General features: G+C 39.2%; 1 protein-coding gene across 4 annotated transcripts in view; it reads left to right on the forward strand.

Annotated features, from left to right (window-relative positions):
* The first annotated feature begins 431 nt into the window (after positions 1-431).
* The window catches only part of ARHGAP29 (Rho GTPase activating protein 29), a 59,002-nt gene continuing 33,740 nt past the window's right edge, over positions 432-25,693 (forward strand). For 3 of the 4 annotated variants that reach the window (XM_032192052.1, XM_032192055.1, XM_032192054.1), the window contains exons 1-2: positions 432-552; positions 5,081-5,426. In XM_032192052.1, the coding sequence (XP_032047943.1) occupies positions 5,165-5,426 (262 nt within the window). In that variant the 5' untranslated portion in view covers positions 432-552; positions 5,081-5,164. Of the gene's footprint in view, positions 553-2,972; positions 3,027-5,080; positions 5,427-25,693 lie in introns of those variants that run through there. The other variant, XM_032192053.1, reaches the window with a different exon arrangement.

Raw genomic sequence — 25,693 nt, forward strand, 5'->3', positions numbered from 1 at the left:
TGCGAGTTCATTCCAGTGCACAGTGGCTGCCTAAGTTTCACCCACATAGTTTCCCTGAGGGCATTTGGTGCACTGCTTGAAATATGCTTCACTCGAGGAAGTGCATGTGGATCTGGGTATCTCAGGGGTTCTCAGGTAGGCGGTGTTTATTACAGTTGAAGGGGAGATCTCATGAGAGGAAAAAACACTTTTCCAAGCCAGCAGTAGGTGTAATGGTGGAAGAACAATTTTCTGAGTTTTCTCGTCAGGTAGGGTGATTTTGTACAAAGAATTTTCAGTTTTGTATTCTAGCTGTTCTTCTTTGACTGTTAAAGCTTATAACGTAGCTATGGATAAGACCTTATTTCACCAAAAATGTCACATTATTTCCTTTAACAGTAGCTGAGTCCTGAACTGTTTTCTGATACACAAATGATATTGGTCTTTTGCAGGAGCTTGTATGTAAGAAATGATTCTTGGAAGGAAATGGTTTATGGAAATGCTTCTTCAGAGCAGAATTCTCTCTTCACTGGAATGTAAACAGAATGTGGAATCTTCTTCCAACGTAGCTCTGTAAGTCATTTGGTTAATCTTATTTTCAGTGTTGCTTAGTGTGTGGTAGAAAGGGGGTTACAATACTAACAAATATCCAGCTCTGTATTGAACACTTAATGCTCATATTAACTTATATACTAATTATGTCTTCCAGCTAATCTAGAATATTTGGCTCTTCAGCAGATAAATTGAAGAACAGAGCCAGTATTTTGGAACAAATTTATTAACAAATACCAATTTCACAGTTTCAGTTACATTTATGGTGCCACATGGAAACACATCTTCTTTCTAGTTTCTTGCTAGCTTTCATCAGGCAGGCTTTTCCTTGATTTCAAACTGACTTCTTTTTTTCTTTTTTTTTTTCCTTTTTTTTGTGAACAAAGTACTATTCAATGCCAAGAAGGGAGAAACAGGCACATGGAGCTTACTCCATAGATCATTTTCTCATAAAAGAGATGTGCTATTTCACTGTGTACACATGCACTATACAAGGAAAAATCTGTTAAAAAAAAATGCTCAGGTGGCTCTTAATGAGTTAGACTTCAGTGCCTGCTCAGAGGAAAATTCAGCATTTTTGATGAAACTAAATTCGGTTTTGGTGTCCCTTCTTGGAGAATACATTGTTGAGGTACTATGCTATCTTTATTGCCCTCCTGTTCACTATTTGCCTAATACCTGATTGTTCATTGTTCTTGTTCATTCCAAGTAAACTATTATATTGGATGATGTGCAGAAAAAAGAGGTGACTTTAAATAACTTTCATGTGTTCAACTTCTGTTGTTTCCTTGAAGCCTGAATTAGTGATGCTGTATGTTAATTTTTGGCTAGAAAGGACATTGGCCCTGTAGAGTAACAAGAGATGACAAAAACATAGCAGCTGTCAGACTTTAATCCTCCTTCTAGTTTACCTGTTGCAACAAGAATTGCAAGCTAGGATGTAGACCTGGGCTTTTATGCAAGCCATATTTTCTTGAAGGTGTATCTGTTACTTCTGTGTTTCTTTCTTGTTGTGTTTTCTAAGGCACTTTAGGAGACAATCAACACTGTACAGTTTGTGACATAACTGGGGCTGTTTAATGCTAGTTTTGATTCAGGGGGAATGCAGCCAAACTGAAAATGGGGAGGAAAAAAAGCTCTGAACAACTGAAATGGAAAAGTAGTTTGGTGAAGAAAACCCTAAACTTCACTTAACATTCACGTAACATGGCAGATGTGGGGTCAAATCATTTCTTCTCCCACAGTGTAGAACTCTCATGTTTTAAATGATGTACCGGCAATAAAATATTTCAGAAGCATAAAAGCATTTAATCTTAGGATTTCTAACTTCCATCACTTTCAGTTTCACTTCAGATTTTTTTCTGCCAAAAAATGGTTCACCAAATAAATTGATGAATTCTAATATAGACGCATGTTAGTCTATGGGGGGACCAAAATAAGAGAAAAGACTAATGCGCAGAGTGGCAAGGCATGAAGAACTGTATGTCTGCTTCAGAAACAGCAAAAGGACTAGAGACTAGAGCAGGATACGTGCTCAGACCAGCAGAGCTTTTTCTTCCTTGCATTTTCTAAAATGTGCCTGGAAATTATATAATTATAGTAAAATAAAACGCCTTATCTTTTCAAGTGTAACAAAGACAGAGAGTCTGCTGTAGCTGCTCTATGCTTTTCTGAAAGGTTTGGGAAACCGAATGGTATCCATTGCTTTGTAGCCTATCTATTGATAAGTATAGGTGGAATTTCTTGTTTATCTTTTTATTGCTATTGTACAATTATCTAACAGTTTCAATGACTTTTCCCAAAATAAACCTTTAATACTTTTCCTGATTATGTGATCGCCGATTGTACTGTTTAACGCACATTCCCCACGCTAGCTCCTTGCTTTCACATTAAATTAGTTTACAATTGTTTGTCCTGGCCCGATTTTGACATCTGCCGGATCAATTACCTGAATCATCAAAATCTTTTTGAAGCTCGGGGCATTGTTTTCTGTGTTTGTTTTTCTCCACACTTGGAAGACTTGAAGAATTTATGACCGCTTACTTAATTTCTAAATTTACACCGCCTTTCATTTAGCGGCGGGGAGGTAAAGCGGTTACCGAACAATGCTTGAAATTAGCGCAAGAGGTGAGTAACGTCCCAAGCCGCTTCAGTTCGGTTGCTCAGTTCTGGGCTTCAGAGATTCTGCTGGAATCGGGACCGCGACTCCACCTGGCCGCAGTCCGCATGGACGGGGGCAGCACGGGGCGCGCACAGCGCGGCCCTGCGGGAGCGAGGGGCGGGAAGGGCGCGGCGCGGCAAGAGGCGTGGCCTCCTCAGGCCCCGCCCCCTCGGGGCTCAGCCGGCCAATGGCGTGGGGCAGGCGTGAGGGGGCGTGGCCCGCGGCGGCGGCAGCGGGGCGGGGCGGGGGCCGTGCTCCGTGGGCAGCGGGGCGGCGGCGCGAAGGGCCCGCGGCGGCCCGGCTGCTGCCTGCCTGCCTCGGCCGCCGCTCTCCGGTAAGGGTAAGGGCCGCGGGGGGCGGGCGGAGGGAGGGAGGGAGGCACAGGACAGGGGGCGGCTCTGGCCCTGGCGCTGGGCTCCAGCCGGGACGGGACGGAACGGGGCGGGGAGCGGCGGGGCTGGCGGGGCGGCTTCGCCCTCCGCGTGCTTCGTTTTCCCGTCCCGTGCCAGCCGCGCGGGGAGGGCGCGTCTCGGGGCCGGCTCCCTGCTCGTTTCCCCTTCCCCGCGGGCACCCGGCCCCGGCCCCGGCCCCGGCCCCGCCGGGTTTTCCTGCCCCGGGCTCGCTGCCCCCAGCCCCAGCCCAGCGCGCGGCTCCGAGCTGCCTCCGGAGCTGGCCCGACTTGAAAGGGCCGGGGCTGGTGCGGGTGATAGGGAAACCTGTCCCGATGCAGATGGGGAGATAGCGGGCTCCTTAAAGGAGGGAGGGCTGGGCGGCTTTTTTTTTTTTTTTTTTTTTTTTTTTTTTTTTTTTTTTCCTTCTTGTAATTGCGAAGTGGCTTTGTACCCCTGAGAATTTCATGTGGGAACAGAAGAAAGTTGCTCAAACGTCACGCTTGGTGTTTAATGTAAACCGCACTTGGGTCTGGCTGAGCTGTTTAGAATTGCTTAATTATCGGCGTTACTTACAGATGTGTGCTCCTCCAGGTACAGCCCGTAAGCACCGAGCAGCTGGCCTGGGTTAAAACCTGAAGTTCTCTCCCCTGGCCCCTGCCCCCTGTGCGCAGTCCCTGGAAGCAGTGCCAGGGTAATCACAAAAACAACTGCTTTCGCTGCCTTTCCCTTGATATTCCGAAATTGCAAGGAGAAATAAAGTAGAAATAATGGGAAAATAATTGCGGTGCATTAGAATAATGCCTGTTGAAGCACATGGGGGGAGCGTTCAAAATATTAAAGGCGCTGTTCCTTTAGTTAGACTAACCTAAACCAGAAATATGTACGGCATCCCATTTCAACCAGCCAACTCAAACAGTAGTGACTTATTTTTCTCTAAAAGTGGTTGAATTTGAATTTCCAACTGGTTGGTATCTGCAGCCAGTGTTAACATTTTAATCTGACATGTTCCAATTTTTTATTTTTTATTTTTTTCCCTCACCCTGTAGCGTTTACCCTGTAGTGTAAATGCTGAGAATTTCTCCTGGTGTTGAGACAATAATAGCAGGCATTGTGAGACCTGCTGGAACCAAACCTGACTCCACCACCTGGAGTTTGCTGCTTGGGAAAGAATGGCGTAACCTGATGTGGTTAGCATTCTGTTTTCCCAAAACTAAATGAATGCGGATGGGTTTTTTACTTATACCAATGTAATAGCCCCTAAATCTGAGTATTTTTATGGTGGAACTTCAAGGTGTGCTAAAGCAGAATAACACCCTTCAAGCTAACTGCACCAAGACTTGCAGATAAACTGTGGTACTAAAAAATGTAAAATGGCTTCACTTTGCAATGTCTTTCCTTTGGTTGGCTTTCATATTAAAAGATAGCAGGTTTAAAGGCCGTATAAATTCTTCCAGGATGTTTTCGTTTCTCAGAAGGTGATAGTCAAAGTCTCTTGTTCAGCACGATCTACGCAAAGAAAATCACCCTATCAGATCACGGCTGGCTATTATCTTAAGAGACAGGATGCTGAATGCAGCTTGGTGGTTGATGCAAGCTGGGTTGTTGCTTGTGGTCTGTATCAGAAAGGTTTTTGCAATTGTTTTCGGTTGTAGTAACATTTCATGGTAAAGAAAGGGCAAGTGTAACACTTAATTCTTAAGGTTTCTGAAATAAGTACCTAAGGAACAGACTGTTTCTCGTGAAATAAGCATGCGACGTGCTTAGCTTTAGAAATGAGTTTTGCACACCACTGATTTTTATTTGCTGTACAAATTAAAAAATTTTGAACAGTCAACAACCTTTATAAAGCTTCAGTTAAACATTGCAATGTAAAGTAGTGTCATCTTAAAAGAATTTTTGGATCTTGTCAGTAAAAAATGTTACATCACATGTATTTCTGCACTAATCAGCATTTTTCCTTCTCCTCCTCCTCCTTCCCCCTCCCCCAATTTTTAAGGGCTTCATCTTGGGCTTGTCAAATGGACATTAACCAATACTGAATGTTAACTGCGGGAGCTCTATAAGCACAGCGGCTGCTGGGATGTTGCGGCAGAACGGCGGAAGTAACAAACGTGGTTTGGGATTAGCCCGGCTGTCTACCTCCAACTTCTTCACCATCGCCAATTCAGGAAATTGGGGAATGGGGCGCAGCACCAAGAGCAGCTCTCTGAGCAGCATTAGCTCCAACTCTGATTGTTATGACAATCCTGTTGTGGATCCAGAATATATCATGCAACTGGTGAATGATGTCAGAAAATTTGCAGATGTGCTGCTTTATTTGAAGGAAGCCATTCTTTCAGAAGGTATGTCAGTTGCTTTTTCTCCTAAATTCTTAGGTTTTCAGAAACTCCCACACCTATACTGATATGGTTTTATTTAGTGTTTGCTGTGGTTGTCTTCCCCTTTACTTCTCCCCTTTGTTGCACCCCCCATGCATGATGGTTATGGGAACTGGTGGTTGTTACTTTGGGTTCTATGTTTCCTCATCATAACACTGCAGTCTGTTTCATAATCAGTCGTGTAGTGCTTTTGAGCATGTAAGATTTAAAAGGGCAAGGAGGAGTAGGTTTTGAGCAGGCTGTTGAGGCTGCAACTGAAAATTAGTGAGACTGTCAACTGATCAGTTTTTAACCACTTGAATGTTCTTGTCATTTCAAAGAACTCCGTTAATGTTGGCAGCATTCCAGTTTTCTAGGCTCGTATGATTCTCTGCTTTTCTGTTTTGATTGTGTTTTTGAGATGCTCATATGTTAGTTTGTTTTTAAGGTAGGAAGAAACTCTTCATGCTTTCTTCCTCTACATGATAAGTGTTTACCATTTTCTGCCAGCAGGTGGAAACTGCAATTTTTTTCTTGCTTATGTGGAGTGTTTCGTATTGTGCCTTCAGATTCCTTTAGGGAAAAGATATTAGGCCATGTCTGATCATCAGAAGGAAATTGTTTATCTACATTTTACAGAAATGTTCTCATGTTAATAGCTTAAATGACATCCAAAGCAGCTTTATATAAATGTCTTAAATATGAAGCGTTGTTGCACTTTTTTTTTTTTTTTTTGCCGTTCCCCATGCCTTAGTGCTTTCAATGTCTGTTTTCTCTTTTTGGTTCAAATTTGCCAATAAGCAGATTTGGCTACTGCATAGATATTCAGAAAATGCTGTTCCTGGAGAGTAAAATAATGTTTTAAGGGCCTTCCTTAGTTCAAAGGCAGTGAAATTGGTAGTGCTCATCTCGTATACTGGGTCAGTGCAACGCTCATTACCTCTAACTTTGTATCTAGGATTACCACTTTGTTTATAGATATGATTATAAACCTTAGCAGGAATGAAAAGGGTGATTACCATATTATTTCAGGTCTTGCATTGAGCCTTCTTTGAGGAGAAGAAGACTAGACAGCTGAAGCAGCTGTGCCAAAAAGTGTGAAAAAATCTAACAGGGCAGTAACTTGAGACTCGTGATTGCTTCATGTCAACAGTATTTCTGCTGAACACACGGGATGAGCATAGCTATTTGTGAGGTCAGGTGTCTGGTGCCTACTGACACTGAAGCAGGCATCCTGTTAGGAAAGGGCTATCGAAATACCAATGTATTCCAGCTGCTGTGCAGTGCTTGCTAATTAATATTCAATATAAAATTTTGGACTTGGAAGATTGGAGAAGCTAAGATAGAACACGGGAGCCATCTTCTTGTTTTATATTTGATTGCAGAACTAACTTGCAAAACAATGTTGTTCATTTAAAGGGTTATCTATAAAGGAGAGATGTTTCTTTTCCTTAATTGGGAATGTTTTTTGTATCTCTGTCCCCAGAATCTCATCATATAGTGAGTTCTGTAATATTGGGCTTGCTTACTGCTGGCTGGAGGCAGCCTTTCTGAAGCCGAATAGTTTGGATGGCACTTTTCCATCCTATCTTCAGAAATGTTTATAGTTTTCTATCCAAAAATTGATAAAAACCTAGTAAGGTGGCTGAACACATTCCTTACACAATTCTGGTTTGTAAGGCTTGCAGCTTATACCACCATTCTGGAATTACTTACGCGATTTATTTCAAGGTGGAATCAATTGCAGGGACAGGAAATTATTTTTTTCCTTTCTGGACAGCATTAATGTAATGACTTGATGTGTTTTTGTGTTGAATAGTAAAGCTTTGCTCTGAAGTTCATGAAGTCAGAACGAAAAGTTCTTCTTCTAACTACAACAGATATCTTACCCTGATGTGCATATACTGTGTGCACCTTCAAGCAGCTCAGAAGCAACAGATGTAAGTGGTGCAGCAGGGCTGGGGTTGCAACCACAAGCTCTGGTGTTTGTCTGGCAGGCGTTCCTGGAGCATGGTGCAGGTCTTTTGACTTTGCTGTTCCCCAGTTAGCTTCCGCCTCTACTGCTACCCATAGCGTCACTGCTTTGGCAGACTTGTCTACAAATTCCTTTGCAGTGCATAGGAACTTCGCTCTGGCCACGGGGCTCAGCTGGCTCCAGGCTGCTCCATGGCTCAGGTCTGCATCAGCCATGGGCTGGTGCCTGGAGGCGCTGGCCCTATGCTGCACCGGCGGGGCAGGGCAGTGTGTGCCCTGCTCACCTTAGCTGCACGCTGCCAGCATCTGCAGTTACTTGCCAACAGCTCGTTTAATGTTCTCCTGATGTAATGATGATATCTGGAGTGAAAAATTTAAGCTATTTTGGTCTATAATACCTGTTCGTGTCTTGACTAGATCCTAAGTGTCTCTAGATACAGAGTTGTACTGTTTTGAATGGTACCAATGCGAGTTAATAAATGAAAGACCTCAACAACTTCATACTGAGTGGGAAGTGTTACACATGTATAACTGAAATTTCTCAACCATTGTTTTTTTTAAACTTTGGTGCTATTTCTCCTTGCATTACTTATACTAATATCACTTAATTACTTACAGCAGCTTCATTGTCATAATACTGAACGAAACCTGGCTATTACTTTTAAATGTAGATAAGTTATGATGATTGCTATGTAAACTGAAATCTACGAAATGGGGAGTCTCCCTGTTGGCACCAGGTAGGAAACTTCCTTCTCAGCAACACACAAAAAGTAAACAAACCATCCCCCTTCCCCAAAACAACCAACCCACCCTCTGAATAGAATTGCCAGCTGGAAGTTTGTTCGCTGCTTGGACGTGAGGGAGCTGCAGTTGCCTCTGGTGGTGAGTGGAATACCATGTGTTCCCTGCACTTCAGTTCAATTCCCTGTCTGACTTTAGGCATTGTACTTGCTGGTCATAATAATCTATTATTAGCAGTCCATCTTGAGGCACAGGACCAAGGCGTTTATCAAGGTCTTCATTAAAGAAGAGCTGCATGTGTTTTTTGAACGTAGGTCAATGAGTCCAGTACTGTTCTGCAAGAAAAACTGTATTTAATTCTAGCTGATGACAGGCTGTGTCTGCGGTGGTTGAACTGCACAAACAGTTAATTGATCAATCTGTTAGTCTGTTCTTAAGTTAGGTGTCCGGATGAGTGAGATTGTGTCATATGGCTGATATTAGTAAGGATAACTTCGTTGTCATTGTGTATTTGTGCTCGAACTGAAAGGCCTGGTAATTTTGTAGCATTAGTACTTTCTGAGGTCAAAGATAATTGAAGTGTATTGAGGAGACTCAAAATAAGTCAGTTCTCTTTCCTTTCTGATAAGGAAAAAAAGGAAAACCATTCTTCAGGGATCGCTGCCTGGAAGGCCAAACCCGACTGTATGTGCTGAAATAATACCTAGAAGACTCAACACTATTTTTGTCACCTACAATCTGTGCTACTCCAAAGACTGTTCATCTGGTGTTCAATTTTATTGATGGCATCTTGCATTCAGTACCCCAGGTTTACTTCTTGTCCCAGTTTTAATGTACATGTTAAACACAAGCTGTGAAGATGTAATGGCTTGAAAGCTGATGGGTTTTGTGTTTGTGTTTTGAGTTCAAACAGTGGCTTTTCCTCTATAGGTTGAGGGTAAGAAAATGACTGCTAGCTCCAATTGACACCCCTCTTTCAAATGGTAGGACATCCAGCAAAGTACAGTCTAAAGGCTGGAGCTATCTTGGACCTTCAGAGGTAGTGTTACGCAAGAGAAGTAATTTGCCATAGCTGAGAGAGCTGCAGAAACTGAACAGTTGTTTGGCTCCCACAGACCTGCTGAGGGCCTGGCAACCTGACCACAGGACTGAAAATACTTCAGAATTTGAAGTGTGTGGAATATACCTAAACTACATCTTGTGACTTGAAAGAAGGTTAATTCTTGTGCCAAAGGATGGATTTAATGTGTCTGCAGGTAAATGCTGTTTAGTTTTGTAAGGCTGAGTGACTTTTGCATGCAGAATATATTCTTTTGGCAGAGAGGAAATATGGGGTAATTATTTCATACTGTCCAACCTCTTCAAAATATAAGGATACCTATACTTCACAGAAACTTTGTAGAAAGCATGTATGCCACTTTTGGGGGTGAAACAGAGGACCTACCTCTTACAGACTTCTGTTAGAGAATTTATTGATTCAAAATTAGTTTTGCTTATTGCATAGATGTGCAAAGTTGAGAATCTGCCTAAGAAAAGGTATCTGTGTAAAGCTGCTGCCATTATAGTCTGTTACTGCCCATAATAAATTCCACTGCTGCCTTAAGCAAATGATGTCACTGTGGTCTCTACTCAAATGACTGTCATTTACTTAGATTTAAAAGGAACACACAAAAGAATATTTAGGGCACAGTCTGAGTTCCTAATTAGAATATTTTACTTAGCGTTTCATTTTTAAGCAGTAAATAGTATCTTTTACTTGTATGAAGTCAGGGACGGGAAACATTCCTGTTTCCCTGGTCTGAAGATAGTTAACTACTAGTTTTGTGACATCTGCTATTTATTTTTTAAAGAATGTAGTGTATGCTTCGTACTGTAAGGTCTGCCCTTGGGACTGTGGGAAATAGTGTTGTATTATGAATAGCTGTAAGGGTAAACTTTGCATGTGGTCTGAAAGTGTTGGTGTAATTATACTTTATAGTTGAATATATAATCTGCTTCACTCTACTTCAAAATATATTTAGGTGTTACTGCTTTCTTTATCACAAACTTTGAAGTAATCTTCAAAGTATGATATTGTGTGCTTCATGTGGGCAGCTCTGCATACTTTTCAAGAGCAAATGCTTTTTTCCTCAAGTTCTTCCTGTCTTCAGCTAATGCAAATTGGAGCTTATTCTAAAATGGTAATGTACCTTTTTTCTAGATTAGAAAACAACGGCAAGGAATAGCAAGGTAAAGCTCTTGCCTTTCATCACAAGTTTCACTTTGAGGATCAGATTTCATTGTCTGGTTTCTTAGAGTTTGATAAGGTGTTTTTTTTTCCCTTCTTTTATCCAAAGCAGAAGTGAAAATACTGGTGAAGCTGGATGGCCTGGTCAGGAATGCTTGCATCCTCCTTGTAGTAGCAGCAGTACTTTCAAAAGGATCAGGAATGCTACCGAACTTGAAACCTATCAGGCCCTTATTCTTGAAAGATAGATATTCAGTCCAGTAGACAGGACGTCTGTAAAGGCATGTCAAGTTAAATAGTTTCTCAAAATAAGGAACTTATAGTCCCCAGTGACTTCAGAACCACTGTGGAGATTGGTATTAATTGCACGCTACACTAAAAGCCAGAAGTTGTCTACTAAATATAGTGCCTGAGGGTTAAAGATGAACAATTCCTCTTCACTCCTTCCAGGTTTGACTGTGTGCTTCTTCTCATACCACTTATGTTCTTAGTATGATTAAGGCACTATTGTATTTTTAGCTTTTTATTTCTTTATCTGCTTGTAGTGTAAAACATTCAAGTTCTTTACAGCAAAGTTGTGAGGCAGTATTTTGGAAAGTTGTCCTGTTTTGCTAGAGAAATCTGAAGTTCATTAGCTTTGGCAGTGAAGATTGCAGATTGAAATTATGGTAATTTATAACACTGAGTGTAATTTTGCTGTTTGTTCTTTATTCCAGTTTTGTAGCTTCTCAGTGAAAGCTGCTGCCTTTGATACACCTTAAACTGGATGTATTACCTCTCTAATTACACTAAAAATGTAGCTTGTAGTATGGTAGTAGTATTGCTTGATAGGTGGGCAAACTGCTCTAAGCAAGCTTCTAATAGTGTTTACCTTTCGTTGTAGCACTGCCTGAAAGAATTATTTCTTTTGAGTGATGTATTGTTTTCTTTAGTTTTGGGGGGAAGATGATGCTGTTTTTCTTCTTGATAGTGTTTTATGTCCTAAATTAAAAGCTTTTTGGGAAAGGGAAAAGTAAAATGCTGACAGAGCAGCTAACTTGCAGGGACCGTGAGAACATAGTGATTATCAAATATGTAAACAATCTGTTTGTGAAGTGATTGTGACCTTTGAGAATCCTCTGGAAAAGATAGGGGAATTCATGTAAAGCATAGTACATTGTTTCTTTTATTCCATGTAGCACAAAAAAAAAAAGGGGGGGGGAAAATAAACCATCTGGAACATAAATCCTGTTACAGAAATCACGCTGCTTCAGAAAGCTAACATACAGACTGACGTGGAACTTCAGGTCGATCACTTCCAGTATCTGTTGAAGTGATATATACATGTAATATCTGTGTTATAATTTTGTATATTTTGTAACTTACTGTTAAAATATGCCTTTTTTCATTTCTTTGATTTCATAGCTCTGCTCACCCTTGGTTCTCAAGGGACTAATGGTGTGTTTTAAATGTATTAGCTTACAATAACTTTGTTCAGACTCCTGCTGAACCAAATAAGGTGTTAAGAGCTGAATTCTAGCAGTTTGCTATTTTGGATATTGTTGTTCCCTTTAACTGGCAGAAGTGATCTTGTGAACAGCAGTAGCAGAGAAGCCAAGATTTGAACAGATTGGGGCAGGTGTGAGGCAGCTGGGCAAAGCTGAAAGTGAATTTCTGAAAGTGATCCAGCAGAAATTCCAGGTTTTTCTTCCCCATTAACAGCTGAAATGATAGTACAATTCTGTAAGTGTTGAATATCTACCAGATATTGTTGATCACTCATATTATTATAAAGGTTGTTATGTTTAGTACTCTGTTTTAAAACATGCTAATAATGTATTTCTTTTTAAATTTAAGTGTGAGTTACTGTGATCTCACTACTTCTTTCTGGCACTGGCAGTAGTTATCTGGTGATCGCGTAGTGCTTCTGTGAGCAGATCTGATGGATTACAAGTCCTAGGAAAAAAGATAATAATTTTCAGCCAGATAAGCTCTATGAACTGACTGGCTGTAAGGTTGTACAGAGTACAAGCTAAAGAGGGAGAAGCCGGCTGGCAAAAGAACAAGTGGCCAGAGGTTAAAAATGGAATGAGACTTTGATGGTTGGAGCACTCAACCCTGACATTACAGCATACACTGCTAAACCCTCTCCCAGCTTTTTTTTTTTTTTTTTTATCATCTCTGTTGAATGTTATGCTTGGCAGAGATATACGAAAGGTAGTGAGGAAAGGACTTCAAGCAGGAAATGCCCTTTGTAGATGGCAAATTAATCAGTTATTTGAGCTTTAGGCATATTTGAATTGGACAGTCATTTCTTAAACTCACCTTCTGAAACTTGCTGTTTATATGTACGCAAAACCAGCAGTGGTTCTAGTAGTCTTTCTGACCTGGAAATTTCTTAGCATACCCCTGTACACATATCCTGGTAGCCACTTCTAAATATTAGTGCTGCCAATCTGAATTGAAACTGGTCTTTGATAAATGTGAATGCCTTTCAAGCTAAAGGATGTAAACAGAGATAAGAGCAAAGTAAATATAGTTCCTTAAACTTTTTGTTTTAACAAGTTAGAAATTATTACTAAGAGCTCAAAGCCAATAGTAGTGATTTACTCATTTTTCACAGCTTTTGATACTTTTTATGGTAAAACTTGGAGGGAAAAAATAACCAGGCCTGTAAACGTTTTAGAAGAATTCCCTGACTGCAGCACACTGAAGACCTCGTGGTCGTTTTCCTATGCTTCCTTTCCGTTCACGCTGTTGTGTTTTTATCGTCTCTTTGATGAGCAGAGCATTGAGATCCCTGGCTGTGAGTCCTGTCCTGTCCAGTGCTAGGTTTCTCAAACCTGACAACTTCTGCAAAGAAAGCAAGTTTGGCTCAGTCCATAAACGCTAGTGAAACCTATATGAAGGCAAGCCCACGACAAGCGTACGCTGCTTAAGTTTACCTTCAAACCTGATGGGAGACATCAATGGCTAGACCGTTTTTCCCAGGGGGTGCTACGCTTGAACCAGGGGAGAGAACTTCCCACCTGTCTTGCTTCTTCACTTCAGGTCATTCCAAAAGCTGTTTTGCCCAAGCTGCTTGTTTTTCACCAGTCTACATCTTTCAGGCTTTTATTAGGGAGTCTTGGACTTTCAGTGGTTGTGACCTAAGGAGAACCGGAGGAGTTGGGCAATTCCTTTTCTTTTCAGGTTTGTACTGTTAGAACACTGCTTAATTATCTGCAGTCATGTAACAAGTCTGCTCTTTCCAATTCTCTGAATGATGGGAGGAAAAACACCTCTTGAAGTTCATTTCAACAAAGCCGTGTTTTTCATAGTCAGAGTGTAAGTTACTAAATAAATGCAGGTTGCTAATGTTGGATAATAAATGCTGTTTCCTCAATTTCAGGGTTTGGAGAAGATTTAAGTTAAACAGTAACTCAGTGGACTGGTAGACAAGTCTGCGGTTGATACCATCCCCCTCCCCCAGCCACATACTCAGCATTCCTGCAGAACAAATGCTCACTTGTTGCTATAGTGTCCAAGAGCAGCAGCCAGGAGGGGTGTGTGTGTCTTGGCTGCCTGTGAGTGTTTAAAATGTAAAATCAACCTTTATGGGTACTCCGGATATTTTTGTTGACTTAAATAATTAGCATATCTGTCTTGAGGAAAACTTTCTTTTTGTTATGAAAGCACGAGCGTTTTCCATTTTTATGTTGCTTCGGAAGTCCAACAAATGTAATACAAGTGAAACCTCCAGTCCGTATGCATTTCAACATGCAAAAGAATCTCAGGACATCTCATTTAAGGAACCTTAGATTTTATTAATTAGAGCCTTTCCTTTCTGCAGCAGCAACTAGACTAATGAAACATATTGTAAGATTAACAAGACAAAATGTGAATAGTGAGGGACAAAATCAAGTCAGATTTTCTCTTATTTGACTTTACATTTAAAGTTAGGCCTCTTAAAAACGGAATATTTTCTGATATACTTGGCAGCTTCATCGAGAAAAGGGAATACTTGGACACACAAGCTGGTGTCTCCAAGAACTCTGCACCACCACCTGAAGGATGAGATTTGATTCATTTCCACTGAAGTCTTGTGTTCTTGATGGCAGTTTCCATGAATGTAGGAGTACTTGTGTTTTTTTTTGTTTTGTTTATTTTTTTTTAAAAAAAAAAAAACAAACAACCTCCTATTGCTAAAATACATTATAGCATATCCACAAATGTATTCTATCATTTCTCTGATGCATGAACTTTGATAAATTGCAATGCAAAACAAGAACATCAATACAAATGGTTACTGTGTACCTAACAGCGTAGAAACAAGTTGGGATTGTCTGGCCCTTTAATGATTGTGACTTCGTGTAGTTTTCATGGACTAAATCATACCTTCCCTCTGTTTCATTGGAAGTGTGCTTCCTATTTATATTGCTAGGTCACAGAACTGAAGCCGAGTTGTTTCTTAATTCCGAGTAAATGTTCATGTAATCTGGCAGTTGCGGTGATTGGGTTATGTTTGATTTAATGTCTTATTATTGGATTGGAGTTAGGACTGTATGGCAGGGTAATAGGTTTGATATGCAGCTGGGACCTTGATCTTCATAGGGAGCTGCTTGCCTTTTTTAAGGAAAATAGGGATTTTATGGGGACTTATTCAATTGAAGTAACTTATATGATGCTGTAGCAAATCGTTATGTTCAGGTTAAACTTTCATCTTAATGACATCCATTATAGAAGAGTGTAAGTGGAAAGCATAGGACTGAAGTAGTTTTATTGTAGAGGCTGTGATTTAGCTCAACGAGGGATTCTTCCTTTTTACCATTTTCCTTGCTGTTTCAAAGCACGTTCTTGGGCTAATTTTTAAAAATCTCTAGAAATTCATGTTTTCCAGTTTTAGTTATCTTTACTTCATAGACTCTGTCAGCTTAGTAAGGTGAAGATTGGTTGATCAAACTTAACCTCTTTGGAGCTGTGCTCTGCATTGTGATTAAGCTGTTTGAGATAGTCGAGCAAACCTAGTTAAGTTTGAAGTGGCAATGAAAGCTTTATTGTTTAAATTTCAAATGACAGTGATCATGTATCTAAGGCATGAACCATTGAAAAGCTTTTAAAGGAACCCATAATTCTGGGGAACCCCAGAAATCAGTCCTCTGGTTCTTATTTGCAGTGCTTTTACACGTGAAGCAGCATTTGGAATGGTTCTGGTTGATTTGGTCTAGAACAGCAAATGGATAGAGAATGAATGTGAGGACTTCATGGACTCATTTTCTTGTAACTCACAAAGTAACATACAGTCTTTTTGATTCTCTGTGCTGTATATTACCTGGGTTTCTATTATATTACTATTTATATATTTTAAAAATTTAAGTACTAAGCGATGAGATAGTGACAGTGATACTGCTCATATGGCCACATACACTGAAAGCTGAAGGGAAAGAGAGGCTCTTATTTTGGAAAGAATAAAGTGTATATTTTAGAAAGAATAAAGGAAATAATATCTCTAGTAATTGTCTTAATTATCATCTAGTTTCAAGAATCTGCAAGACATTGAACGCCTGGTGAGGAAGTTTCAGCTGAGATGTGCTTGGTTTTGCTTAAAATAAGTTGCAGGATTGTAGATGAATAATTTGTAGGAAATATATTTATCGGATGGAGTTTAAGCACAAGTATGTTCTCTCTTACCCCATGCCCATCCCTTTTCAACAAAGGGCTTTTATATCTTGATGGTTTGGTGTCAAATTTGAGTATTGTTATACAGGATTTTGCAAGGATGCTCTTTTGTGAGCATTATATTGAGATTTTCCCAGTTCATGAAGGTGTGCTCAGTTTAGGGCTCTGTGTTGTGAACAAAGTTAACATCTCAGCTGATGTGCTACTTTTGGACTACACCGTTGTCTTCACTCCGTTTTTAAGATCTGATGTTATTGAAATAGCTGTGGACATGGGATTCCTGTAACATTACCGTAAAAGACTGCAAAATATTCACAAATTCCTATTGCTGTTTTAGTGTTGACAATGATATGAACAGATTCTTTAGGATGTTTAAATTCTTTCATCTCTTTGTTGTGTTTTGTTGTTTGTTTGTTTGTTTTCCCTGAAGATTTTTTTTCCCCACTGATTAAGTAAGGTAGTATAAGACACTTTATTCTTGATGTTACTGCATTCATGAAACAAAAAGTCCATCCAGAAATTCTTGAATGCTGTCAAGAAGTAGAAAAAATATTTACTGGAATCACTAAAGCAGAGGTGCAAGAAACAAAACAGTGAAGGTAAACAAAATGGACAGTGGTCCATGGTCACACAAGTAGGTTAACCTCTGCCAGCTAAGGGCTGCTGAAGGAGGCAGCTGCTCAATGGATGATCCCACATGTTTTGTGCTTCATTTGGTAAGATGTGAATTGTTTACCTGGAAGTATGGTAGCATAAGTGACTGAAATTGGCATTGTGCTGGTTGAATTAAGACAGTTTGTGAAAATGTGAAACAGAGAAAGTGACTGTGATAAATAGCTTATGTCAGTGGAAGAAGGGGAAACTAACAGTAGGATTAAGCTTGCAGAGTGGTCATATTTAAATGCTCTGTTATTCATCTTTAAACCCTTGTGTAAGAACACGCTAACAAATGCAGCAAGGAACGGAGAATTCCTTTTAGCAGTAGCTGGCTTCAGCTGATGACTAGACATGAGAAACAGGCTGAGATCTTACTTGGAAAGAAAGCAATAGGTCTGGAACGTGTAAGTAAATCTCTTAATAATGAGAGAAGCTTGTTGGGCAACCTCAAATGCTGCATGCCTCTGGATGAAAAATGAAATGCATGGGGCTACTAAGTATGTAGTTGACCAAGTTCTGCCTGTTCTTGTTACAATTTTCTCCTTCTGTAACTTTTGCTTGCCAGCACTTCCTTTTGCTTGTTACTGTTTTGTTTTTTGTTTTTTGTTTTTTTGCTTGTAACCGTTTTGTTTTTTATAACAGCTGTGTAAATTCAGGACCATAAAGCAAGCATCCTGTGGTCTATCTTTATTTTACCTTTCTATTCTAAGTTATTTGTGAAGAAATACTGCTCAGCTAAAAATATTTAGTGAGCTATGCTGTGGGTTGTTGTTGTCTTTGGGTGTGTGCAAGTACTAGTATGACATTGGTTACTACTACAACCAAAGTGTTTGTGTCTTTTCTTCACAAAAAAAAATAATTAAAAAAAAATAAAATAAAAGATGTTTTGGTGTGAATTAGCTGGTACCAAAGCATTGTGTTGCAGTGGGAATTGGCAGTTCCTGGTTCTAGGAAATGGGAAGATTTTGAAAGTATTTCCTTTTGAGCATTCAAATGGCTCATCATTTTGCTGTCACCTGTGGAAGTCATATAGCCAGGCTGTACTCTATTGTCGGGTGATTGTTTCAGCACGACTTCAGTGCTAGAACTTCAAACAGTTAATCCTTTATGTTCACCAGTTTCCCAGTTAATGGATGCGATTGGTGACTACTGCAGTTATTTGAATATAACTTAAAATGTTAGTTGTTTTTTTTGTTTTCTCTTCTTAATCCAAATAAAAGTAGAATGCTATCACACCCTATATCAGTCCATAACTGCGTTTAAAAGATCCTTTAAAAGAAATGAACAAAGTAAATTCACCTCTTGTTTAACACTATATAATCTCATAATCCTGGCTTTGTGTGGTCTTTGGAAAGCTAGGTGGGCTGGCAGCAATGAAATAGCTTCTGCACTCAGTCAGTGACTTAGGCTAGAAGTGGAAGGAGCAGCCATGTAGAACAAATTGTATTTAGTCTAAAAGTGAAATGAGTTAAAGGTTAAGTATTATTTGATAATCTCTTGATATGGTTTACCAAAGACTAAATTTATTTTCTTGTGAATGAATTAAAACAAGTCCATATTGTCCTTTGTGTTTGGTACAGTGTGATCAACTTTCGGGGAATATTTTTTTCTTTTCTGACTTGTGGTGTTTTCAGGGGATGTGGTGTTTGTTTTATTTTCCTCCAGAAATTTGTGTTCTGAAAGTCTGGGGGTGGAGTAATACTCAATTCGAAGCAGTACACAAGGAACATAGTTGCTTGATGAGGCATAACTGTTTTCTACTTTTTATTTTATGAGCATCTTTGATAAACTGGGACTATTGTGCTAGGCTGTAGTGAAATGTCATTGAATTAGAAATTAGTAACATACTACTAGAAGTATAGCCAGTAGTCCGTAATCTTGATGGGTATGACTGGTGAAATACAACTGGTCTAACTTACTGTAATTGTATTCATTAAGAATGCAGTCTTGCATCCACTTGACAATTTACAATTCTGACTTCAAAATGGTGTACTGTAAGTGTTGACACATTACCCTCACCTAGTTTTATTCTTAAACTGCTGGCATATTCGGGGGGGTGGGAGGGGAGAGATTGGAGGAAATATTAATAGTGGCTAAAATGGCCCTACAGTTATGCCACTCTCATTTGTCAGAAACAGGTAAATAAGGAAATTCCAGCAGTTTTCATTCCTATTTTTTGGTCTTTAAATATTTTGTTAATAAAAGATTAACGTATTCTGAAGATTAAACTGCATGGCTGAGCACATCTAGGTTAGTTGACTGGAATCTCAAGGCTAGTAGAATACAAAAGTTGGAGGAATGTGGCGTACAGAGTATTGAAATAGATTAATGAAAAGCTGCATTGTGGTAGGTTTTTTGAAAGGCTTCCTCCCACACACAAACGCAGAGTTGATCTGTGAATTTAAATGTGAAATGGATGTGAAGTAACAACTGTTCTGTTGATATCAGTTGGCACACCAAACATAATGAAAACATTTAACTGTTTTCAGTGTAGGCAGAATTACAAGATTTTGATTATTCTAATGTATTTTACGTGTGTACACCATTTATTGAGACTTTTCTAAAAGATATTTTTGCTAGAACATCTTAGTTTTTGCAACTTTAATTTCTTCAGCTTCTAATAATTTCTAATTTAATTGTACATCCTTAATTCTAATGGGTCTGTCATTATACCAATTTAGACTTAAAAAGAAATTTGGAATCAAATTAGGCTACACCACTACCCCTAAAAAAAAAATAATACTGGAAAAAAAGCAAAAATAAATAAAATAAATAAATAAATATATAATAAATAAATATATAATAAATATATAGTAAATAAATTAAATAAATAAATAATAATAAATTAAATAAATAAATAAAATTATACTGAAAAAAAAGTTATTTGCTAGTTCTGCCTGCGCTGATGAGACTAATATTTGCTATAAAGAGTGGCAATCTTCCCTGTCCTCGAGCAAGTGGCTGCAGGCAATCGTTTTGGAACAGAAGTGAAATAACCTGGTAAGATGTTTTTGTAGTGATTGTCACTTATGTCCAGCATTGGTAAGGTATGGTCATTTGGGGCCAATAGTATCTCGTGTTGCTCTGCCTCTTCCTAGGATGTGCCTGTGCCACCATTTCCTCCCCCTTCAGTTTTGCTACCTGGGAAAAATAAGGGCATCAATTGGCACCCAGTCCTTTCCATGCTTAAAGCTTCAGACAAATACTGTATGATACCAGCTTTTCCATGCACCACATAACTCCTTACTGGCAGTGGTTTTCTTTTTGTGACTAATGGGAGGGGGGAAACAGGTGTTGCAGAAGTCTTGGGTTTGGGGTGTCCCTGACAATGGCATCTTAGTGCCTAAGAGGTACTTGGGCATCATTGTCATATTGTTCCTTCTATGGGACTTATTCAAAGGCTTTTTATCTTAAATTCCCTTATTGAGTATTTAATGACACTTATCTTAATCAGAGAATAGGCTATAGAGGTCCCTAAACTTCCTGTGAAGTGAAGTGTACCTCAACTTTCAGGGAGTCATCAGTGGCTTGCTAACATTGAGACCTAAACCCATCTGCTGTCTGGTAATGATTTGAGGTGTTTTGACTGGAAGGTGTAAAGTAAGAACCTGAGCCCCCACCTCCTGACCTGAGGTGGGAAGCCATTTACAGAGCTAACCCTGTAGGGTCTTAGCTACCTACCAAATAATTGGTATGTCTGCTTGTTTTGTCTGTCACCCCAGTTCCCACTGCTATAAAACCATATGCTGCCTGTGCTCAGGCTGGGGACTGGAATGGAGGTAGGAGATGTCTGAGGCAATGCAGACATGCCCTAAGAGGTCCTGCTGGCCAACATCACTCAGCACAAGGCCTGCTGTGGGTGGAACCTGCATTGCCTCAGCTGTAACAAGTGGTAGGTGTAGGGTGCTCTTCCTGTCGTCTTCCATTCTGGCATTTCTTTCTCTTGTGTTCTGTGAGGAGTGGGATAAATATGTATATTTCTTTTCTGTAAGAGCAGTTGAAAAGAGGATTTCCACAAAGAACAGCTGCTTTCTTACAGCAAATCGATAAGTCCCAGCAGCTGTGATTCGTTCTAGTAGAACGTGACTGGGTAGAGGGATGTGTTTTGGTTGAATGACAGATTTCAAAAGAGGTAGGTGGATAGTAGTGTGGTACTCAACAAAAGGTTTTCGTGCTGGAAATCTTGCTTGGAACTCTTTACTAACAGAAGATAGTCTCATGTTTTTATCCAAGAGCAATTTTTCTGGAAAAAAAAAAAATTGCACTTTTGTGCTGATTTTCTCAAAAAGTCAAGGAAGATCTGCCTTTAAAATATTTAAACTGCAAATACCAGGTATTCTTTCATTTACACCTAAATTTGTAACCTAATTTTAGGATCAAATATAGTAGTTGAGGGAACTAACTTGCTAAATGTGAAATATTTTATGTGCAAATCGTTTTTATAATACAATAAATGAACTACATTTAATGTACTGTACTCAATAAGCTATTTGCATAAAATATCCATGGAGCCTCATAGAATTGGATATGTACATTATTCTTCTAAAAAGAAGTCCTAAATTTTGATGCTTTTATGTCAAATGTAGGGATTGGGGCTACAATTTCTTATACCTTCATTCCTAATGAAATGTCAAATGTTCTTAGATTTTCTTTATTGAATTAATTGTTTAACTGTTTATTTTCCATAAGTGGTCACATTTGCTGCAATATAAAGTGATTGAAGTACTGTTTGCAGTGAATTCTGAAGCCCGTGTTCCCAAGGAGTATGAATTTGGTGTAGTATCTCTTAATGATGCTATGATAACAACATTGCCATGATACTGATTAACAAAAAAGGTAGGACTGGTTGGCTTGTTATTTTTGAAAACTTCTAGTAAAAAGGAAAAAAAATAAATCTAGATTTAAAACTGCTGTAAGGCAATTTATTCCTTGGGATATTCAAAAGTAGACAGCTTCTCAATACGTTGAGTAATTTGAGAAGAAATGATAGGCAGGCTTTTTTTTTTTTTCTTTCCATTCTTCCAAGTTGCAGAGTTAGAGCTCAGAAATCATAACTGAAACGTATATACATTTCATTTGGCATAAATCTTTCTCAGAGGCTTTTACAGTAGCTTCTTAAAAACATCTGTTAATTTCTGAGTGTTTTATCAGCTATTTCTGCAAAAACTAATGTTCATCCCTCTTGGGAAAATTCATAAACAGGTCACATTTTCTCATCTGAAATTCTAGAACAAGTTATTTCACGTGTTGGGTTTCCAATAGTTGTTTGTGGTGGTGGTGGTGTGTTGTGTGTTTTGGTTGTTGTTTTTTTTTTGTTTTTTTTTTTTAAGTGACCAATTACAGAGGAAATACTCTAAAAATCTTAGTGGTTGTTTTGTGGTAAGAGGTAGGCTTTTGTCTGTGACTTTTGTGAACCAGGTAAATAATGAAAAGTTGATGAGGATAGATGCCTTGTTATGTGCTGGAAAAGTGTGTTGGGTGTTCTTATTTTTCCAGGTGCTTATGCATGCAGAGCAAAGGAAAATGGCTGAAAGCAATGCTAAGGATGTAATGGACACTAATGCTGTTTTAATGTGCTTTTCTATGAAGAACACTGCTAGCTGTTTTACACAGATGATAAGTTGTGTGTGGCTTTTGGCTTTAGACCTGCAGGTTTCTATCAGAGCAGAAACCATCATGGCTTAGTTTTTGTCAGAACCATTTAATACACTGAGTATGACTTAAACATGAGACTGCACTACAGCAATTACAGCTTTTGTTTTGTAGCAGCATGTATGTGAAAGTACAAATTTCAAAGAAATGAAGATTTTTTAAAATATACAGGATCTAATTTCAATGCATGCAAATAGGAATAGTAGTTTCATTTCCCAATAAAACTTAATAAACTAACTGTAGTCAAAGATGGATCTTGAAAGCAGAGGTGTTCAAGGCTCAAAGTCAAGGAGAATAAATAGTCCCTTTACAATTGTCCTGACAAAAAAAAAATAATAATAATTAAAATACAGTTAGCAACACCTGATTTGCTTTAATAATATAGCTTATTCTTGTAGATATTGACTTTTTGATGGATTCGGAGCTATAGACTGGAAGTCCTGGGTTTCATTCTGTGTAAAATGACTCCATTTGATTGCCACCTCTCCTGCCTGTCTCTAAACCATTCGCTTTGGTTTACATAGCTCAGAGGGGAGGTGTTGCTACTGTAGAAATTGTGACTTTCTTAAATAACAGAAAAAATAAGATTTCCTGAAGTTCAGGCCAGCTGCTGAAGAACAACAATACCTCACTTGGTATAAAATTAGTGGAGCAGATGAATAATACCCAAACTGATCTGGGTGCATGATTGTATTTATTGCACTTGCCAAAGCACATAATACAAAGTCTGGGCTCATTTTGTGGTGTTGTGCCAGCTGCACCAGCAGTCTGTGTCAGCTGTGAGAAGACAGGCAGCTGATTTAGCATCAAGCTCCAGGTTCATTCAGGTGGTGTCTAATGATTAACCCCTTGCCATTTTGAACAACCTCAGGCTGCTTTATGACTAGTCAGCACTCTGTGCTGTGTGGCAGTAGCATTTTCTGGTACTAGAAAAACCTAAAGATAGGTTGCTCGTTACCGGCCCCTGGCCTGTTTCTTGATGTTGAAGGGATAGGTAGGTAGCTTCTAATTCTGTGCTGTAAAATGAGGCTGAAGCACGATGACTTTCCTAGTGCCACTGGCAGCTTGCAGCCTTTCTGGATATTTTAACACTACAGCATTCTAGGATAAATTCTTTGAACTTCTGAATTTTTGTTTTTCAGTTACTTAAAATGCTTTGTTCTGTATATTTGTGGCATGTTTATACAGCCAAATAAAGGAACAAATGATAGCTAAAGCTGCTATTCTCATCCCTCCTGAATCATGGCCACCAAGAAATAAAATACCTACACAGCCATTACAGTAAATAAGTTTTGTTCATTTTATGTTTGTACAATTAAATAAAATCATTTCTAGCTGATACATATATTTTGTTGCAAGTTTCCAATAGACTAGAATAAAAAGCACTAACAAAGGTCAGCTGTACAGACCACCATGTAAAAGATACTTTGACTGTATGTTTTGATTTAGATCTTGATGTTTTTGACTAATAGTGACCTCTTGTCAGATCAGACGAGTAAGGCGTACTGCCAGGCATGTTAATGGGGCTAAAGAGAGGGAGGAGGAAAGGCAGGAATAAAACAACAGACTAATCTGAGGCTGTCTCCCAGAGCTGTGGATGTATGAATTAAGTGATTTCCATACAGTTCACTGCAGTATGACTGTTTTGCTTACTCTGTGGTGCTCACTGGGAGTCTCATAGCCATTTGGATGGGGTTCAGAACTGACTGCTGGCAGTTTCCTAGTACACAGTGTGGGCACTGTTGAACATGACAGTAACACAACTCTAGCTTAATGTTGTCTTTTCCTTCTTAGCTTCATTCTAAAGCTGTTCTCTTTTTTTTTATTATTAAATCTCAATGACATAAGTGGCGATACCATTTAATCTTAGTAACATAACAGAAACAGAATGTAGTTTACCACGATGCTAAAAATGAGATTTTCAGTAAATAAGAGATGGCAGTCTTTTAGCCAAGGTGTTGGCCTTGCAGAAGAAATGTTGGGTACTCAAACATATTCCCTCTGAATTCTTCCAAGATAAGAGAGGAGTTTGTGTTCTCATCTGGTTGCATTGTCATCTTCTTAAACTAGTAACAACTCCTGTAGATCTAGGTAGTAGTTTCATGTTAGATCCCTATCAAAGACAAAACATTAAATCATACTTGTGAAGGGAGATAAACTGTGAAAAACCACAGGTTAGCTTGTTTTACAATAAAACTTTCATGACACGTGAGATGAGTGTATATGTGTTTCCCTCACAGTTAAAAGTCTGTCTGTGTGGCTCTAGGAAGAATGCATGGCGTGTTATTCCACACTGATATCTTTCATTGTGCATAATGTTCCTGAAAGCTGTTAAATGCATGTAGTAAAATAATTCAATTTTCCTGTTTCTAATAAGCTTCGTGTGGAAAGCGGGACATCGTTATGTGGTGTTCACTAGACTATTTGTTTTCAATGTCTCGTGTGTAACCTGCCTTCAAGAATTTTTCACAGATGTGTTACTTCTCGGCTGTTTTATCTAGATGGCCTGTGACCAATTTCAGTTTCAAACAAATGACTGTGACCAGCTTCAGTTTTAAACAAGTTTTTTTTAGCTATGGCATAACAATAGTTGTGTTAACTGGCTTCTTTCATCTCATGACTTCTGGAAGTTGGGTGGTGGAGGATGTTTGCTGTTGCTAGAAAGTGTTGATGTTCTAGGTGGAGAAGCTGTGACCAGGATGGGGCATGCGTCTCTTGCAGGGGTCTGAACAGCAGTGTAGGGTGGGTGATGGCAGTGCAGTGGAAAAGCTGTATGTTAGTCCACATTGAAACTTTTCCTGGCAAACATTAGTTGAAATAAACAGCTTCAGAAATGTTTGGACCAACAGTAAATCTGATCAGACAAAAGAATGCCAGCCAACTGACACAGCAGTGCTTTTCCCAACTGCATGTATTGTGATCAGCCCTGACTTGGCAGGGAGGGTGACTGGCGCTGGCAAGCTTGATGAGCAAATCTTCTTTTGTTTTGGATGAATAGAATCCATAGCGGTAAGGCCATTACTGCTAGCTAATGTTTATTAAACGAGGGCTTCCCTTTGAGAAATATCTACAATTAAAATAGGTTACGTGTTTTTTACACTAAGGGTAGCTGTTTCAATCACATTTACGACCACTCCATCGAGGAGTGGGATGCTTATGCCAGAACAGCGTGCTCCTCAGGTGGAAAGCCTGTTGGTGTTAGCTAGGCTAGCTGCTTTGCTGTATTGTCCTTGTGTATTAGATTTTTCTGCAGGTGAGTTGAGGCTGTCAACTAATATCTTAATGTAGGCTTGTCAACTTCGAAAACAAGCTTTTTATGTCCTATCCTTCTTTCTTTGCTTCTCCTACAGAGCACACTTCTTGT

This window comes from Aythya fuligula, chromosome 8 (assembly GCF_009819795.1).
Source record: "Aythya fuligula isolate bAytFul2 chromosome 8, bAytFul2.pri, whole genome shotgun sequence".
In the NCBI taxonomy this organism is placed as follows: domain Eukaryota; kingdom Metazoa; phylum Chordata; class Aves; order Anseriformes; family Anatidae; genus Aythya; species Aythya fuligula.